We start from the raw sequence: 19,226 nt of genomic DNA, 5'->3' as shown, positions 1-19,226 counted from the left end.
AATTTTGAGCGATGCCAAAGATAAAGGTGAGTCATAAACCTAACCACTGTGCTAAAGAGAATCTTGCTCCCACCTGAAATGGAATCCAATGCTATACTATTAATGACCTTTTAGCCTGTGGATAATATTCCCCAGTTTCCTGGGTGGAAAATAACCTACTTCTAATATTGAGGAAACACATTTACAGTTTATTTTAAAATGTAGTCTTTCTCCCAGGGATGACAAATCCAATTTTAGCCTCATAGATCAAGACAGCAGATTCTGGCAACTCCCAGTTCTTAAAAAAGATGTCTGGCTGGCAGAGCAGCATCCCTGTAGGATTCACAATCCTCCTTGGGAAAATGGGTTATGTAGAGAAGAGAGAATGATTCATTAAGACAACTGAGGCAATAAACAGCAGTTCAGTGACTACATCAAATGTTAAGTGAATGGATAAACTACACTGATATAGTTTGGGGAAGCCGCAGAACTCTGCATACTCTTTGAGGAAGTCTTCCGAAGAGTTCTTTTTGGTTTTACTAAAACATAATGCTGCCCCAGTCCACCTCCACTAGAACCAAGTTAGCATGCTGGTGGCTGAGAATGGGACTTTCTTTCCTCAGTACCCATATGAAAATATTAAAATCAACAGAAATAAAAGTGGGAGATTTTTAAAGAGAAGGAAAAAAAACACCCTAATCTCAATTATTTTTAAAGTTAATATGAGGCTACACTGCCTTGGATAGACACTGAGTAGCTATCTTGTACACAGACTGTGTATACTGAAATGCCCAGGAATGTCCCTGGAAAATCAGTTAGGAGTTTTAAGGTAAGTATACGACATGCAATCCCACCCTGCTCCATATGCTGTACCTTGTGATTCAGAATATCATTCATCCTTCTGGTTGCCTCTGTTGTATAAGATTCAGGGAAGCACTTCTTAGGGATAACACCGTATTTTTCTAAAAGAAAACAAATTTTAATGTTCAATAAAGTAAACGTATACTCCAGTGTCAGGAACCCTGGCAAAAATAGCTATTGCTTTTAAAAATAGGCCATATTTTGCTAGTCTAACTCAGAAAACTTAATGACACCTTACAATATTATTAAACAGGTCATTTAATCTGCCTATTTATCCATCTATCTTGAATTAATTCTGTTCTTTTTAATCTAACACACTTTGTAAAGTATTCAGCATGATGAAGTTTCTCCAAAAGACAATTTTTTGAATGAGGACATTTTCAAACAGCTGCAGTTTCAATGAGTTTCTTGATTACATCAATGGATAAGAGATAAACTTTTTCATAGAAAGTTAGTTCTACTTAATACAACCTTTTCTTCTCTAACTCAACCTTCACAGTACCTATCTCCTTACCTCTAATTTAAGAAAGGTACTTAATAGGTAAGAGTGTGAGATAAAGGTTCTTGGAGCTAACTGTATACCCCTCTGGGGACCAGTTCTACTCTGTACTTAACCACCAAAGAAATGGCCTATGCCTAACTACAGAGCCTTGCTTGATCATGCTGGGTTTCAGTTTCATTAGAGGAAGGCTCTTACCAACAATATTGACAAGCATATCCCATTGTCCTCCATCATTTGCAGGATTCGTAAGCAAATACTGCACCAGCCTACCATCCTCAGGCTCCTTTTTCTGGGCTGTGTCCACAAAAGCATTTAAAAAGAAATAACAGCGTTCAACCTAGAGTAAGAGAAGTTAAATAAAATTAAAGGAGAAGAGAGCTAATATCTTTATTGGCATTATCAACAGAACATGAGTCCTGGAACTACTGTAGACCCAACAGAGTAGGTATTTTTAAACTAAAGTTGGTAATTACAAAGCAGTATCTCTGGGGCTTCCCTGGGGGTCCAGTGGTTAAGACTCTGCACTTCCACTGCAGGGAGCACGGGTTCGATCCCTGGTCGGGGAACTAAGATCCCACATGTCACGTGGTGTGGGGGGGGGGGGGGAAAAGCAGTATCTGGCTTCATGAGAATGTCTGAAGTGTTTTCCTTTATCTGTGTGTACACATTGTAATAGTTTATCCAAAACAAGGCACTGCTTTATTCTGAAACAGAAAAATCTGATATTTAGAGCCTTCAATCAATAAAGATCTAATGGACACATATAACATACACTTTAAAGATAAAAAACTGGAATAAAATTATTTACTCTTTTTCAGACAAGTATTACCCGGAGAAAGGGAATTAGGTCCTAGAAATACAAATAATCTACATAAAGATGCTAAAAGGGGAAATCACTGAAAACAAAATAAAAAATTTTAAATAAGAAAGAAACAAGGAAGTAGTAAGGTGAGTCATCAGACTTATTTCATTGCAAAAAGTAGCCACCTACCAACCAAAAGTAGTTCTGCCTTTGAAAAGAGTCAACTTTTGATTCTTTGGAAATCAGAATAAATGCTGTCCCATATATAATGGAAGGCAGACTACAACTAGAAAAGCAAGAAACGAAGAGATAGTCCCTACCAAGGTTGATATTGAAACAAAAAGAGTATTTCAAGATCAGTCCCATACCTTGTCCCAGAAAAAGAGGTAAGATTGACTAAATTCAAATTCTTCAATATTTAATTTTCTCATGAATGGAAGTCTCATAACATTCAGACAAGAAAAGATCCAGCACCGCCCTGAAAAAAGAAAGCAAATCAAGAAATTATGAATGTTCACATAGATTACATTGTTCCAACTGTATTTCCCAACAGTGAATCCATGACAAGATCTTGGACAATTTAAGACCAAATCAGAAAGAGCAGAAAGATACAAAAACAAAAACAAGAAAGGTAGTACTTACTATCTGCAATATATATGCAAAGGTTTAGATCCTTAACATATAAAAAAAATCTCTTTACGTATCACATAAAGAATCAATTATAAATCACCTAAGAAAATTACATTAGAAAAAGAAATACTGGTAGAGGAACATGAGCAAAGATCATGAACAGCTAATTTAATAGTCAAAAAAGATACAAATAGCCAAGAAACATTTTTTTAAAGTTCATCATAAGACACCTGTTAAATGGAGAAACATTATTTTTCACTTAATAATGCCCAATATTGGCAAGGACCTGGGAAACAGCATTATTATACACCCTGGATAGGAATCTAAACAGGTAAAAAAATATCTGAAGGCAATCTGGCAATATATGGCAAAACCTTTAAAAAGTCTCTACCCTTTAATGTGGAATATATAGTATATGCTTCAATATAAGATGACTCTAACATAAGTCAATCCCCATGCCCCCAACGAGAATTTTTTTTTAAAGTTATTTAGTTAACTGGATTATATAAGCACTTAAAAATATAGATGAAATAGTAACTGTCTGCCTATAATATTTAATTTAGTAGCTTTAATATTTAGATATTTAAAATCATATTAATATAATAAATTGATGTAGAAGCATTGTTTTTTCCACTTTCACATGTCATTTTCACACTGATCCACACTTTTCACGTGCATCTTGGCATCAGTGCCTTTACCATTATTAGACCCACTCTTTCAAACAGAACACATCATCTTTCTTCCATCTACTATGTTTGAGTCACAGCAATGCTTTGAATCCATGCATAATGCTGTCCCTAAAAAATGTTATGCCACCACTCAACCATATAATCATATTTGTCATTTGTCCTGTAAGTGGATAATCACAAACTCCACAACGTCACCATCTTCTGTACTTCTGTACTTCATCTTAAGTGATCTTTAGAGGTCTATTTACAAGGATATCCAACATTTACACGTGAGGTCATGTCCTAGAAAAATACTGCATTCAAATTTTCTGCTTTTTAAAAAAACTGATTCAATCAAATGATCTCCATAAGCATCCCAAACTAGCATGGATCAAGGTCATTTCAGAGTAATTAATGTCTTTGCCAGAATGTACTTTACTTCAAATTAAATTAACTGAGAATGCTCATTATCAAAGTCTTTGTAAAGCCTCACTCTTTTCTAACTCTTTTCTAAGGAAGATTCAGAGGGGAAAAACCTTGACTTTTATCTGGGCATAACTTTTTTACTAATATGAAAATACGTTCACAATATATTGGTAAGTGAAAAAGGTAGGTAGGTTACCTAACAATATGTAAGGTATCACACATATTAAACACACACACACAGAATAAAGACCTGACAGAATACTTACTCATCGGTATTTTGCAAATATTCTACATTGAACAACAGTAATCTTACAAGAAGAAGAAATAATTAAAAATAAGTAACTACACACAGTGTTTTTCAAAAGTCACTAATGGGGCTTCCCTGGTGGCACAGTGGTTAAGAATCCACCTGCCAATGCAGGGGACACGAGTTCGAGCCCTAGTCCAGGAAGATCCCAAATGCCTCGGGGCAACTAAGCCCGTGCACCACAACTACTGAGCCTGCGCTCTACAGCCTGCGAGTCACAACTACTGAGCCCGAGTACCACAACTACTGAAGCCCGCACGCATAGAGCCCGTGCTCCACAACAAGAGAAGCCATCGCAATGAGAAGCCTGCGCACCGCAATGAAGAGTAGCCCCCATTCACCTCAACTAGAGAACAGCCCACGTGCAGCAATGAAGACCCAATGCAGCCAAAAATAAATAAAATAAATAAAATTTTTTTTAAAAGTCACTAATGACTTAGTATAGCTCATCTCTACCTTGGTTTTATCTGTATGCCACCTCTCTCATATGCACACTATTATTTCCTAGTGAGGAAATCTGGATGAACTGTTAATGTGAAAACTGCAGGAAAATAACCTACATAGCTCATGTGCTATTTGTACCTTTTGCAAATAAAAGTGACACTACAGGATATATAAGACATGATCTGTTCCAGATGAACATTTCCAGGCTTTTCCCTAAAAGGGCACTGCAATCTAAACCATGTAGGACCACTAATAACATTACTAACCGGATCTAACTGGATAATCTGTAGCCTGACAGGCCACACCACCCCAAGCACTTTCTACTGTGGTAAAACATTAATTATTGCAAGATCATAATTTTTTCTTAAAACTTACAAATGAACTTTACTGAGGTATAATTTACATACAATAAAATACATCCATGTTATAAATGTACACTTTGAGTTCTGACTGGCTTTAAGCAAGCACTGATCTGCTTTCTGCCAAAATAAATAGACTGGGAGTAGTTTTAAAATGGATAGACTTTAAAAAGTCCTTTTATACAATTCTGCCACGAGAATGTCCTTATTTAGATTCCTGGATAACCCATCTTTCACTGTAGCTGTTTTTCTGTTTTCTAGTGGTGCTAGATAGCAGATAGCAAAGCAAGAGCTCTTGACCTGCAAGGCATGAGAAATGAGTATTTTTCTGTATTACAAACTAGTCTACTGGTGGTAACTTAGCCCATTAGCACATGTGTTCAAATTGCAACCAAAAGATACACTTAAAAATAACATTTGATGACATTTTGATGCAATTACATTGTGTCTTTTCCATCCCATACATTTGTACATGGCCTTCAGGGCAACGTGGAGGTGTCCTCTAGGGCATGAACCTTTTTGCATGATCTGTTTCGTACCAAGAATATGTATCTCCAAGACATGGGGCTGCAGTCACATAACTTCAGGACAGAATATCGTGAATTACATTCAAACAGATGACCATGGGTTACTCAGTCACTTTAGTGCTCAAATCAAATATACTAACGAACCACAGAGCACCAAAACAAGTCACAAAGTAACCTTCTTGGACCTGCCTGTACTTGGCGTCTGTTCTCTAAAAATTTACTACAACTTCTTTCTATCCAAACGTCTTCTTCCCTAAGGCCATTCTTAGGTAAGACACCACAATGGGACGCTGTCAACAAAGTCAAGGGAAGTGTGCAAGAAGTTTGAAGACCTCACCTGAGCTCTTCTGGTTGCTGACGGGCTTGCCTTCAGGATGCACGGCGTGCTGGAACACATGCTGAACACCCTGGACCGTGGCCCTCTTCAGACAGATGTCCAGGAGGTCGTGGGTGGTGCCGACATTCTGGGCCAGTACGAACTGAGGATCGGAATTCAGTTTCTGAAGCAGAGCAGCTACCTTCTCCGAATTCAGTCCTGCTAAAAAACCAAACAGGATTGATTATAACATCAAAAAGAGGCTGAGAAGGGCTGATCCGGGACTCCCACACTCGGGCTCTAACTTGGTAAGAGCATCCCGAGGTGACCATAGCAGCGGAGAAGCCCTTCACCGGCGTCCTCGCCCACGATGCTGCCTCCCTCCGGGCCGCTCCAGCCCACCCAGAAAGCTCCACCCTCACCATCGCCCCGGGTCCCGGCCCCGGCCCTTCCCCGCCGCCGGGCCTCCGGGGCGCAGCTGAGTCCCCAGGGGCCACCCGCGCCCCCCGGCTTACCCTCGGCGGGGAAGAGCGGAGCCTCACCCGCGTCGTTCATGGCGCCCACGCTGCCCGGCGGGGGAACGGTAGTTTCGGGGTCCTCAGGCAAGAACCGGGGCTGCACAGCCGTTCGCTGCCTAAGCTGCCCGACCTGCCTCTCGCACCCCGACCGCCGGAAAGAGGAAACCGGCTCAGCGGTGGCGGAGGGCTGAGAGAAACGGGGTCCGCGGAGGGACAAAACTCCCCCCACGCGTTGCTGAGTCAGCGCCATCGGGGCTGGCCCCGCCCGTGGGAGGGCCGAGGGGGCGGGTCGCTGACGCGCTGCAGTCGCCCGCGCCCCCGCCCCGGGCGGGCCCCCTCGGCTCAGGCCCACGCTCTCCATCCGCGCTCCCCGGCGTCCGCCCAGGCGGCGCCGGCGTCTACAGCCAGCCGTGATTACGCTTCCTGACCACCGGGGCGCCCTCCTGGGATAAGGTCAGCCCCGAGCGTGGAACTCGAGGGGTTCCATGCTGGGCCCGGAGACCGAATACCCTAGCATTGTGAAATTGGCCCCATGAAGCCTTTTCAGAGGCCAAAAGGGGGCTCCAAGGCGGTAGGACGGGCTCAGGGACCGCATAATTAAGCACTGGGCTTAGGATGGGTTGACTCGTTTCAGAAATGAACCCAGAGGCTCTTCCAATAGGCATCCTTCGCTGACCAGTCACTGCACTTTCAATGGCAATGTTTTTGTGTTGAGGGGAAATTGGAATCAAGCTCTTTCCTACCCACTCAGTTGCTACCCGGGTTCTACAAACATACAATTGCTGGGACTTCCCTGGTGGCGCAGTGGTTAAGAATCTGCCTGCCCATGCAGGAGACACGGGTTCGATCCCTGGTCCGGGAAGATCCCACATGACGCGGAGCAACTAAGCCCATGCGAGCCACAAGTACTGAGCCCACATGCTGCAACTACTGAAGCCTGCGTGCCTAGAGCCCGTGGTCCACAACAAGAGAAGCCACCACAATGAGAAGCCCACGCACTGCGTGGAAGAGTAGCACCCGCTCGCGGCAACTAGGGAAAGCCTGCGCGCAGCCAAAAAACCCAAAGCAGCCAAAAAAAAAAAAAAAAAAAAACCAACAACATAAAAAACATATAATTGCTAATTTCAAGGAAACTACCCATTCTGGGCTTCATGGAGTCAGTGAGTGTGTCCTACCTAGCTAAGGGAAGTGACAGAAGTCAGTCTGATGCATCGATACTGTTTGTCCAGCCCTCTACAAAACCTTCAAATGAGCGGGCCCTCCTCCCCAGGCTTTCAGGATAACTGAGAGGTTTAACAAGGTTTTGAGATAGTGAAGCCTTTTTATGTTGTTTTTCGTGCTCTAAAATCTCAAACCTTAGTGAGATGTTGGGATGGGACCCAAAGGTGATGAAACAAATCCAGATAGATCTGTCTACCACTGAAAAGCCTGACTCTGCTACTCAGAGCAGTGAGAGTCTTCTGTGGAACCTAGCATCTAGGTCCTAGATTGAAAATAATCTCTGATTCTAAGAAACTCTAATATCTGGGGAAAAACCATACTCAGACACCAATCAGTCATTTGAGAAATCACAGTCTCTGTGTCCCTAGAGAGACCTAGCCAAAGTTTGGGGATATGACATAGCAACTGTCTCCAACAGGGCCCATCAGCTGTCCCATTCTGAGATTCTTCTGATGTCTGAAGAAAAGGAACAGGTTGAAAATTATGCTGAAAGAAATCATTGGTCCTTTCACAAAATGATGTTCAAGCATCCTGCCCAATTCAACTCAAAAAATTTTATTCAATATCTACCATGTACAGTCACTGGGCAAACTGCTGATGATATGGAGACCAACAAGCTTAAACTTGCCCTTAAGAAACACACAATGTAGTGAAAAAGATGCAAAATAACTTTTGGAGAATCTGTATTAACATAACAATAGAGATGTAAAAGCAGTGAGGAAGGAGCTGTTAATTGGACCAGTGGTGCCTGAAAAAAGGGGTCACAGTGAGCATAGTCTTAAAGAGTGGATGATGGGGTTTCACAAGGCAAAACACAGAGGAAGGGCATGCAAGGCACCAGCAAAGGCACTGGAGCATTAAAGCATGTGGCAAAATTATGTTCAAGAAACTGTGCATCATAGTGTGATGTGGTTAAGATCAGGGAAGGTGTTAAGATCAGGGACAAAGTGTAGGACTGGAAAGGTAGATTTGGGCCAGAATATGAAGGCTTTTGTATGCCATGCCTGAGTATCTGGACTTTATCTTATGGTTAACTAGAAGCCAATGTAGGTTTTTGAACAAGGGAACAATATGCTCATTTCTATGTAAAGAAAGAAATGCAAGAGCAGTGGGGAGAGTGATTTGGAGGGGAGAGATTCTGGACCTAGGGAAACTAGTTAGAAGGCTAATCCAGCAGTGCACTTGGGGGATGATAGAAGCTTTAAACTGTGGAAAAGGAGGAAGCACAGATAATCTGGAAGTTTTCACTTGATGAGTGAAAGCATGGTGGTGTCATTAACTTAGAGAAGGAATGCAGAAAAATGGATATGTTTGGGAATATGCAAGTGAGTGGGTAATGAAATTAGTTTGGGCCTTGGCAAGTTTGGGATGCCCACAGGACACCCAGGAAAAGAAGTCCAGGAGGAAGATTAAAAGATGTCTAGACTTACATAGGTCTTCGAACCATGAAAGTCAACAAGGTTGCACAGAGAAAGAGAATAAAGCAAAAAAAGATGAGCACCAAGAATTGTACCCTGGGCAGCTGCATGCTGTTGTGCAGGGTGTTAATGGCACAAGTGTACCAGGCTGAGTGGGGTGAATGGGACCTGAAGCCACACGCCCTGGCCCAGGGCTGTGCCCAATCAGATTATGGTGCACCTTTTAATGCTTGTTACAAGGATACCATAAGGGGGTACCATTAACTCTGGAAATAGTGACATTAAAGAATGGGTGAAGACAGAGAAGCCAGCAGTGAATCACAGAAAGAGCAGTGAGAGAGGGAGAAGACCCATAGAGTTATGCCCTGGAATCCCAGGAAGGCAAGGAGAAGATGGTGAATAGGCCTGAAAGCTCCAGAAAAGTTTAGTAACTACATCAGAGGCGACCTTAGAGAGGACAGCTTCAGTCAATGTTGGGGTGGGCAGAAGCCACCACATTGCAGTTAAGTTGAGAGGGAAGGAAATACCAGGGAAGGTCTTTTGGGAGAAAAGGAAAACTAATGTCTACCTGGAGGGTGAAAGGCAGGAACCAGTACAGATGAGAGATTAAATATGTGGCAGAGAAGGTACAATTACTAGAATATAAGCACTGGGAAAGAGGAGGGATGGAATCACTGGAGAAGGTGGAGGGGCCAGTTTTACAGCTACTGCTACCCTTTTCATGCCAATGACTACATTTCCCCACCCCATGCCCAGAAATTCCTATCATCATCACTTTGCCAGGTCTCCTGCTCTGCCCTCATTGCCAGGGTGTCACCCTTAGTATCACTTTCCCACCCAGCAACTCACACCCATACACTCAGCCCCTGTTTGGGCACGGAGAAGAAGAGCAGAGGAAAGCTGGTTTTCCAATGGGTCTGCCCCAGATGACCGAGCCAGGAAGACGTTTCCCTAAGAGTAGGATTGTTCAGAACTACCCTCTAACTCCATCCGGAAAAGATACTGTTGAGCCCTGTGACATCTCATGGAACAAAGCTACAAGAAGCAGAATTCTAGCATGAATCCACAATTTTAGAAAAGAAAATCCATATAAATTCAGTGAGTGGCATCACCTGCCGTTGCAGATATGCCTTCTGCCTATCGCTTCTATGGGGCTTCCCTAGTTAAACAGATCCAGTGTCAAGGCAAATTAAAAAATAATACTAAAAATATGTAGAGAACTCCTAAGCATCAGTAGGAAAAAGACAAAAAACCCAATAAAAAATGGAAAAAAGACCTAACAGGCATTTCACACAAAAGGAAGAATGAATGGCAACAGTAATGTTGGAAATGCACAATAAAATTTTAATAAGATGCCATGTTATCTCTTGATAGGCAAAAATTTTAAAGGCAGGTATTAAAAAGTAATATTAGCAATTCTTACATACTGCTTGAGGAGATATAAATAATATTACCAAGTTGGAAAACATTTGTCAATATTTGTAAAGTTGAAGATGCAAGTACTCTATAGCCCAGAAACTTTATTCCTGGGTTTGTATTCGAAAACTACACTGTCCAGTATGGTAGCCACTAGCCACTTGTGGCTATTTAATTTATTCATTAAGATTAAAGTTAAAAATCTACTTTCTCAATAGTAGTAGTCACATTCCAAGTGCTCAGTAATGACGCGCGGCTACTATATTGGAGAGCATAGATACAGAACTCTTTCATCATCACAGTAAGTTCCATTGGACAGCCCTGCCCTAGAGAAATTCTTGCATACGTGCCCTAGGCGTCACAGTCATGACTGTTTATGTGAGCATTGCTGGTGATTGCATAGAACCTGGAAAAAACCCAATAGTTCATCAACAGGAGTGTGTGTGAATTGTGAATTGTGACATATTCATACACTGGACTATTACAGAGAAGATGAAAATCAACGTGGGTGAATTTCAGAAACATTATGTTGAGTGCAAAGAGGAAATTGCAAAGCAAATGACACACAACCACCTTTTAAAAGTTCAACAACAAAATTACGTAATGTATTGTGTAGACATACAGACATACATGGTAAAAGAATTTGTTTTTAAAACAAGGGAATATACAAGCAGCTCATGCAGCTCAATATCAAAAAAACAAACAACCCAATCCAAAAATGGGCAGAAGACCTAAATAGATATTTCTCCAAAGAAGATGTACAGACTGCCAACAAACACATGAAAGGAGGCTCAACATCACTAATCATTAGAGAAATGCAAATCAAAACTACAATGAGGGCTTCCCTGGTGGCGCAGTGGTTGAGAATCTGCCTGCCAATGCAGGGGACACGGGTTCAAGCCCTGGTCTGGGAAGATCCCACATGCCGCAGAGCGACTAGGCCCGTGAGCCACAATTGCTGAGCCTGCGCGTCTGGCGCCTGTGCTCCGCAACAAGAGAGGCCGCGATAGTGAGAGGCCCGCGCACCGCGATGAAGAGTGGCCCCCACTTGCCGCAACTAGAGAAAGCCCTCGCACAGAAACGAAGACCCAACACAGCCATAAATAAATAAATTAAAAAAAAAAAAAAAAAAAAAAGCTACAATGAGGTATCACCTCACACCGGTCAGAATGGCCATCATCAAAAAATCTACAAACAATAAATGATGGAGAGGGCATGAAGAAAAGGGAACCCTCTTGCACTGTTGGTGGGAGTGTTAAGTTGATACAGCCACTATGGAGAACAGTATGGAGGTTAAAAAACTAAAAATAGAACTACCATATGACCCAGCAATCCCACTACTGGGCATATACCCTGAGAAAACCATAATTCAAAAAGAGTCATGTACCACAATGTTCATTGCAGCTCTATTTACAGTAGCCAGGACCTGGAAGCAACCTAAAGTGTCCATCGACAGATGAATGGATAAAGAAGATGTGGCACATATATACAATGGAATATTACTCAGCCATAAAAAGAAACAAAATTGAGTTATTTGTAGTGAGGTGGATGGACCTAGAGTCTGTCATACAGAGTGAAGTAAGTCAGAAAGAGAAAAACAAATACTGTATGCTAACACATATGTATGGAATCTAAAAAAAAAAGGTTCTGAAGAACCTAAGGGCAGGACAGGAATAAAGATGCAGATGTAGAGAATGGACTTGAGGACACGAGGAGGGGGAAGGGTAAGCTGGGAAGAAGTGAGAGTGGCATGGACATATATACACTATCAAATGTGAAATAGATAGCTAGTGGGAAGCAGCTGCATAGCACAGGGAGATCAGCTCGGAGCTTTGTGGCCACCTAGAGGGGTGGGATAGGGAGGGTGGGAGGGGGACGCAAGAGGGAGGAGATATGGGGATATATGTATATGTATAGCTGATTCACTTTGTTATACAGCAGCAACTAATAATGTTAAACAATGTAAAGCAATTATAATCCAATGAAGATGTTAAAAAAAGAAAACAAGGGAATATTAAACATCAAATTTAAGGTAGTGTTTGCCTTTGGGAAAGAGACACAGCCAGCTTCAAAGGTATTGGCAATATTGTGTTTCTTAAACTGGTGGTGGGTACATGGGTTTCATCTTATTTGTTACACCTGATTTCATACATTATCTATATTTTTGTATATATGAAATATTTCTTCTTAAAAAGGTCACTCTAGCTGCAGTGTAAATGAGAGACTGAAGGGAGATGGGAATGTAGGCCGGAGACCTGTTAGGAGACTATAATTGTCCCGGCAAAAGGTAACTGGTGACCGAGATCAAGAGGACAGCAGTGGAGATGAAAGGAAGTGGATGAAAATGGGATATGTTTTGGAGGTGAATCACCCTAACCCCAATCCTAACCCTAACCATTATGCTCTGGTAGAGGTTTGCATGGTGTACATGAAAGAAGCATGAAAGAAGAATATGTAAGTCAGACCGGGAGCTTTAGGGAGAGCTCCTTGGAAGAGAGGAGAGATGATTTGAATTTGGAACAATTAGGGGTTTGTTAAATGATAATAATGAGGAAAGGCATTCTACTTGGAGGTAATGGCTTTTAAGAAGAATTTAAGGCAGCAAGTCTCTGGGAACTGTAGACACTGAGCATAGTTGGAACTAAAGAGCGAGAAGGCAGGGGCCAAACGCGGAGAGCCAATTGTGCCCATTGGGGGTTAAAACCGTATTCTGGAAGATGCAGGGAAATTGCCCCTGTTTTTCTTTCCTTTTGCCAGATCCTTGTGAACAACAACAAAATAAGGAACCGATATAACACTGTGAAGATCTAGCCACAAGGAGGCCCTAGCTGGGCTAGTCTGAAAATGCTTCTCTTTGAACTAATCGTTTTTAGAAAATGATCACCTGTGATCACCAAAACCTAAATTGTAGAATCACAGAAAGATTGAGATGAGTATGAAAGGAAAAGAAAGGCACATGGAAGAGAAAATGATAGAGATTAAAAAGGAGAAATTGGACTTGAGAGAAAATAATAAACATCATTGGAGACCATAGATCCCGGTTTCCTTTTAGGAATGCTGTTAGACTGGTTTTCCTTAATCGTGCAATGAACAAAACCAGAGCTTTCTTTATTTCTTCTTTTGTTCATGAACTACATTCTTTGCTATCTTAAGCAAATATTTAAGTGTAATAATTATGACATTCTTGTACTCTTTTCAGAGGTGTTTCTTGAGACAAAGTATAAAAATCTGAGAAATAAAGTTAACACGAAGGGGGTGGTGACTCAAATCCACCTTTCCTAATGCACATTCTTTATAATATTTTCTCATCAGATTCCCATTTGTGCATCTCATTTTATTTTTCTTTCATTTAATTTTCTTTCTTCCTTGTTCCAAGAATAATTCATCAGATAAAAGTAAAACTGGGGCTTCCCTGGTGGCGCAGTGGTTGAGAATCTGCCTGCCAATGCAGGGGACATGGGTTTGAGCCCTGGTCTGGGAAGATCCCACATGCGGCGCAGCAACTGGGCCCGTGAGCCACAATTACTGAGCCTGCGCATCTGGAGCCTGTGCTCCGCAACAAGAGAGGCCGCGATAGTGAGAGGCCCGCGCATCGCGATGAAGAGTGGCCCCCGCTTGTCGCAACTAGAGAAAGCCCTTGCACAGAAACGAAGACCCAACACAGCCATAAATAAATAAATAAATAAATAAATAAAATTTTTTTAAAAATTAAAAAAAAAAGTAAAACTGAACACATTCACCGGGCAAATGAAAAACTAAAAAAAGATAATATGCATCTCACCCTGAAAGTAGATGAAAAACTTGTCCTCTCTTTTTAGGACTAAAAAAAGAAAAGAATATGTTCCTTAAAAGCTCTCTGTTAGAAAGCCTGGTTTCTTCCGTTAAATAAGAAAAGCAATGTGGAGTTAAGAGGCCAAGGTTTGAAGTTCATTAGACCTTGTTTTTAATTCCCAACTCCTGTTTATAGGTGTAAAAAATCATTTAATCTGAGGCTCAGTTTCTTCTTCTGAAAAGTGGGATAGTCGCTATAATAGCTAAAATTCAGTGAGTGCTTAGTGAGTCTTACAGTGTACATGTCTCATCTCATTTAATCCTCATAGTAACCATAAGTGAGGAGGTAGATTCTATTTCTATCCCCATTTTATAGATGAGGGAATGCAGGAACAGAGAGGTTAGGTAACTTGCCTATCACCACACAGCTAGTAAAGTGGTAGAATTTGGATATATACCTAGGTAGTCTGATTCCAGAGACTAAGAGTTCAGGCTCTGTAAGCCTAAGGATCAAAAGATATAATGTAAGTGAAAGAATTTTGAAACAGGTACTTGAGACATGTCAGTTTAAATAAAAAACTTGCAGATTTATAAATTGCTGAGCGTTGTGTGTCATTTTTCAATTTGCAGTGAAGTAACCATTGTGGATATTCCATTTGTGGATGGTTTAGTTTTATAGGTGCTTTTACTCTAGGCTTTGACAAATGGAACATAATCAGGAAGTTTTTCTTGGGCCCATACATATGCAGCTGTTAAGTTTTCGCATTGGCCCATTTTAATTGGTCTAATATAGGTAGAAAATCATGATGACCACTCATCATGACAAACAAGGATCAATGATAGAAGCCTTAATAGCTTAATAGATGCTTAATAGCATTGTAGAATCATAAAGAGGTTGTGCAGAAATCTTAAGCAGAAATATGAAATTGTTAATAAATCGCTAAATATTTTCTTAAAAACAAATATGATCCACCTGTCAAATTGGGGCAAAGTCCTTTAGACTGGTGATTTCCAAGTGAGCCAAGTTTGTTATTAAACACTTTTATGAGTACCATAACTATAAAATTCAGGAATTCAAGGCTATGATTCTTTATCGACAGCAAAGTCTATATCCTCTTTAGTGCAATGTTTTAAATGATGCCCTTGAGCTGCCTATAAACTGCCTACAAAAGACAGCTGGAGTGAAAAATGACCTGTTTTGGGATGAGAATCTGTTGCAAGAGGAACATACAGTTTGCAGAATGACACACAAGGAAGTAATAAGACTTCCTAAGTTTTGTTACCATTAAATTTTTTTTTTTTTAATGTCAGTCATATAATATGAGGGCTCGCAGGATCTTAGAGATTGTCTTTTGGTATAGTCCCTTAGTTCAGAGTCTCTGAAAGATTATGTGACACCCTTGAGCTGAGCAGCTCATTAGTGGCTGAGCCAGGAGGAGAGGCCTGTTTTTCTGTTCGTACATGTGGTAGCTTCATGTACATCTGGTAGCTGAAACTTTTCCATGAGCAATGTTGAATATATGCAGCAGAGTTGCGTTACAGCTATAGGAATCCAGCTACTCCCTTTGACCCGGGTCATGTTCAGTGATACAAGTGGGTTGCAGCTTACTCAGAGATAAAGTTCCAAAGTCAGGCAAAAATAGACTATAGTCAACACTATCCTTGGAAATTCTTTGGGAAAGTATCACTTCAGAGACCCAAACACCTCCTCTTAATAAGCACTGCAGGGCAGGTTTCTATTCCAGTATGGGGAGAGATTGCTGTTTCTTCAGTTGAGAACCAAATGAAGTAGTTGGCAAATCGTGAGCACTAGATTCATCCTCAGCACATGAGATGCTCACACTTTGAGAGCCAGGAGGGAACTAACTGGGACTGGCCAGGGGAGCTGATTCTCCTCCTCATCTAATGCTCACTTCAGGGCACATGTTCTTTCAGCTGAATGGCAGATCTCATTGCAGGCACTTTTAAGTTGTTCTTCTTGTCTGTCTGTCTCCCTCTCTCTCCGCACCCCTCCTGTTTTACCCATCCTCTTTTTCCTCCCTATCTCCTAAATCTAATTTCGATTTGAATTCAAATGTTAAATGTGTCGCTTATAGGGATTAAATGAGTTTATATATGTTTGTTCCTGCCATGTAGGAAGTACTATATAAGTTAGTTACTAATGTAAGAGGCAATTTTGTATAATGGTTAAAGACCCAGGAGCCATACAACCTTGGTCTAAATTCTTATTCAGCCACTGACAAGCTGTGTGACCCAGGACGTGTGACTTTAATTCTCTGTGCCTCAGTTTTCCTCCCCTGTAAAATGGGTGTGATAAAAATAGGACCCTTCTTATGTGATTGTTATAAAGATTAAGTAAGTTATATATAAGGTGCTTAGCATAGTACAATATAAGGTAAGTGCTTATCGGAGTATAACTATTGCTATGTGATGTCACTATACTTCAGGTAACCCAGAGAACTCAATTTTGAGAAGTTCTAAAAATTACGTGTGTTAGTTTAATTTCTCATCTCCTATCTCAATTCTTACTGGCATACAGTGATTACCCATAAGGCAAAAGGGCTGAATGATTGTCCTGTACAAAATTGAGAGCAATTATAGTACTCAACTAGAGCCAAAAGTCAGGGTGATGGGAGGAGTGACTCTTCATACAAGCTGTGTGACCTTGGACAGATCACTTAAGCTTTCTGAACTTTGGTATCTCCAGTTGTACATCATAAATAATGACATCACTACCTGTCTCACAGAGTGGCTGTGAGGATCAAACGAGGCATGTGTAAAATGTTTTATAAACTATAAGGTAACATGAAAATGTAAGAGATTGCTGTTAATACCTATAATTTAAACAGAGGCTGACACTATTGTTACTACCAAGATTTGCCCAAAGAAATAAAGACAAATAATTCATGAGTTTCCACAGCAACACTTTAGGAATCTGTTGGCAGGAACACCAGATCTCCAATTTTTTCTAAATATGTACACAATCCTCTGAGAGTGCAGGTTTTTGGGAATTCACAGTAGTGTCCTTCATGTTTTCCAGTATTACATACACAAAAACTACCCATGATGTTTGCTATACAACAACCTTGATGTTGCAGAGATAGGCTCTTGAAAAAAGATTATATGAGTGTTAAGGAATTTGTCATTAACTTATAGATTTTATTTTCTATAGTTGCTGGCATGAGATTAAGTATAATTTGTCTTTTTTAATAAAATGAAACAAATGAATTAATTTTTTTCTAGCTGCACTACTGCTGCCCTATTTCCTTAAAGATGTGTTGTCAATAGATGTAAGTCTATTCAAAGGGAAAGTTATGATTTTACTGCAGGTTATTCAGCATTTTATATGTCCCTGGTGGGAGGGATGGGGATTATTATGAACTTGCCCTTGAAATTAAGCATTATTTCATTAAACTAGATTAAACTTTCCCCTGAATTCTTATTATAATGAAAGTTTTGTGAGTATTTGAATTATGCCAATGAAAATACCTGCGTTAGTCAGGATAGGCTAAGTTATGCTGCAGTAACAAATTAACCCTAAAGAATAGTGGTTTAACACAAGGGTCTATTTCTCACTTACATGTGAGCAGGTAGCTCTGTTCCACAACGTTATTCAGAATCCCAGACTAACAGATGTTCTCCCCAGTTGCCATGTCAGAGGAAGAAAGAAGTGAAAGAATATGCATCCATTCTGCTTTGCTTTGTCTGAAAGTGACACCGTTAATTCTACCCATAGCCCGTTGACTAGAACTAGTCACATGGTCTAGTTAATGGCAAGCGAGCAGGGAAATGTGAAGAGCACCAGGATATTCAGTGAATGATGAATATCTCTGCTACAACCCCCAAACTCCTAAAGCAGTAAGATGTTCTCAGTCACTTTCTGGTAGCTTTATCCTAATCCTTAGGCTCCAAGATAGTGCAGTGCAGAGAAAGGAGCATGGACTGTGGGGTCAAACTGCCTTAGGTTCAAATCCCAACTACACCTCCTGCTAGTTGTGTGAGTTTGAGCATGTTATTTTGTTTCTCTAATCCTCAGTTTCCTCATCTGTAAAATGGGGATTCCAACACCTACCTGTTAGGGTTGTTGCAACAACAGGAAATTATAAGAGAGGTGGTTTGTCTTTATTATTCAACTTTTGCCCCTTCTGTGATAGCTTCTCTCCTACTCCAGTCCCCAGGCTTTGGATCAGCTTGGTATGAATTCCAGCTTAGTCACTCTCTATAACTTAGTTAAGCATTCTGAGCCCAAGTGTCCTCATCATCAAAGTTGGGACAATCATGACTACTTTATAGGGTCGTTCACAGGATCAAGTAATGCAGGTAAAGTTCTCAGCACAGCTCAGGCATACTTTGTTTTATTGCACTTCGCTTTATTGAGCATCACAGATATTGCGATTTTTACAAATTGAAGGTTTGTGGCAACCCTGCATCGAGCAAGTCTATTGGTGCCATTTTCCCAATAGCATTTGCATACTTTGTGTCTCTGTGTCACATTTTGGTAATTCTCACAATATTTCAAACTTTTTCATTATTATTATATTTGTTATGGTGATCTGTTATCAGTGATCTTTGATGTTACTTTTGTAATTGTTTTGGGGTGCCACAAACTGTGCCCATATGAGACAGCAAACAATCGATAAGTGTTGAGTGTGTCCTGACTGCTCCATCGACCAGCTGTTCCCCTGTTTCTCTCTCTGCTCAGGCATCCCTATTCCCCGAGACACAACAGTATTGAAATTAGGCCAATTAATAACCCTACAGTGGCCTCGAAGTATTCGAATGAAGGGAGAGGCGCATGTCTCTTATTTTAAGTTTAACGAGGAAGGCATGTCAAAAGCCAAGATAGGCTGGAAGCTAGCCCTCCTGTGCCAAACAGCCAAGCTGTGAGTGCAAAGGAAAAGTTCTTGAAGGAAGTGAAAAGTGCTACTCCAGTGAACACACATATAATAAGAAAGCAAAACAGGCTTATTACTGATAATGGAAAAAGTTTGAGTGGTCTGGATATAAGCTCAAACCAGCCACGACATTCCCTTAAGTCAAAGCCTAATCCAGAGCAAGGCC

The 19,226-nt window shown here is 40.9% G+C and overlaps 1 protein-coding gene across 4 annotated transcripts in view; it reads right to left on the bottom strand.

Moving 5' to 3' along the window:
* Positions 1-6,556, bottom strand: part of BLMH (bleomycin hydrolase) — a 41,438-nt gene extending 34,882 nt beyond the window's left edge. Inside the window, exons 1-5 of one of the 4 annotated variants that reach the window (XM_061175083.1) lie at positions 6,337-6,556; positions 5,843-6,040; positions 2,513-2,622; positions 1,538-1,679; positions 853-941 (exon numbers count right to left, since the gene is read on the bottom strand). In XM_061175083.1, coding sequence (XP_061031066.1) covers positions 853-941; positions 1,538-1,679; positions 2,513-2,622; positions 5,843-6,040; positions 6,337-6,376 — 579 coding nt within the window. In that variant the 5' untranslated portion in view covers positions 6,377-6,556. Of the gene's footprint in view, positions 1-852; positions 942-1,537; positions 1,680-2,512; positions 2,623-5,842; positions 6,044-6,336 lie in introns of all 4 variants that reach the window. The other 3 variants (XM_061175084.1, XM_061175082.1, XM_061175085.1) reach the window with 3 other exon arrangements.
* Positions 6,557-19,226: the final 12,670 nt, after the last annotated feature.

This window comes from Eubalaena glacialis, chromosome 19 (assembly GCF_028564815.1).
Source record: "Eubalaena glacialis isolate mEubGla1 chromosome 19, mEubGla1.1.hap2.+ XY, whole genome shotgun sequence".
Classification (NCBI taxonomy): Eukaryota; Metazoa; Chordata; class Mammalia; order Artiodactyla; family Balaenidae; genus Eubalaena; species Eubalaena glacialis.
This window is presented reverse-complemented; position numbering and strand designations above follow the sequence as displayed.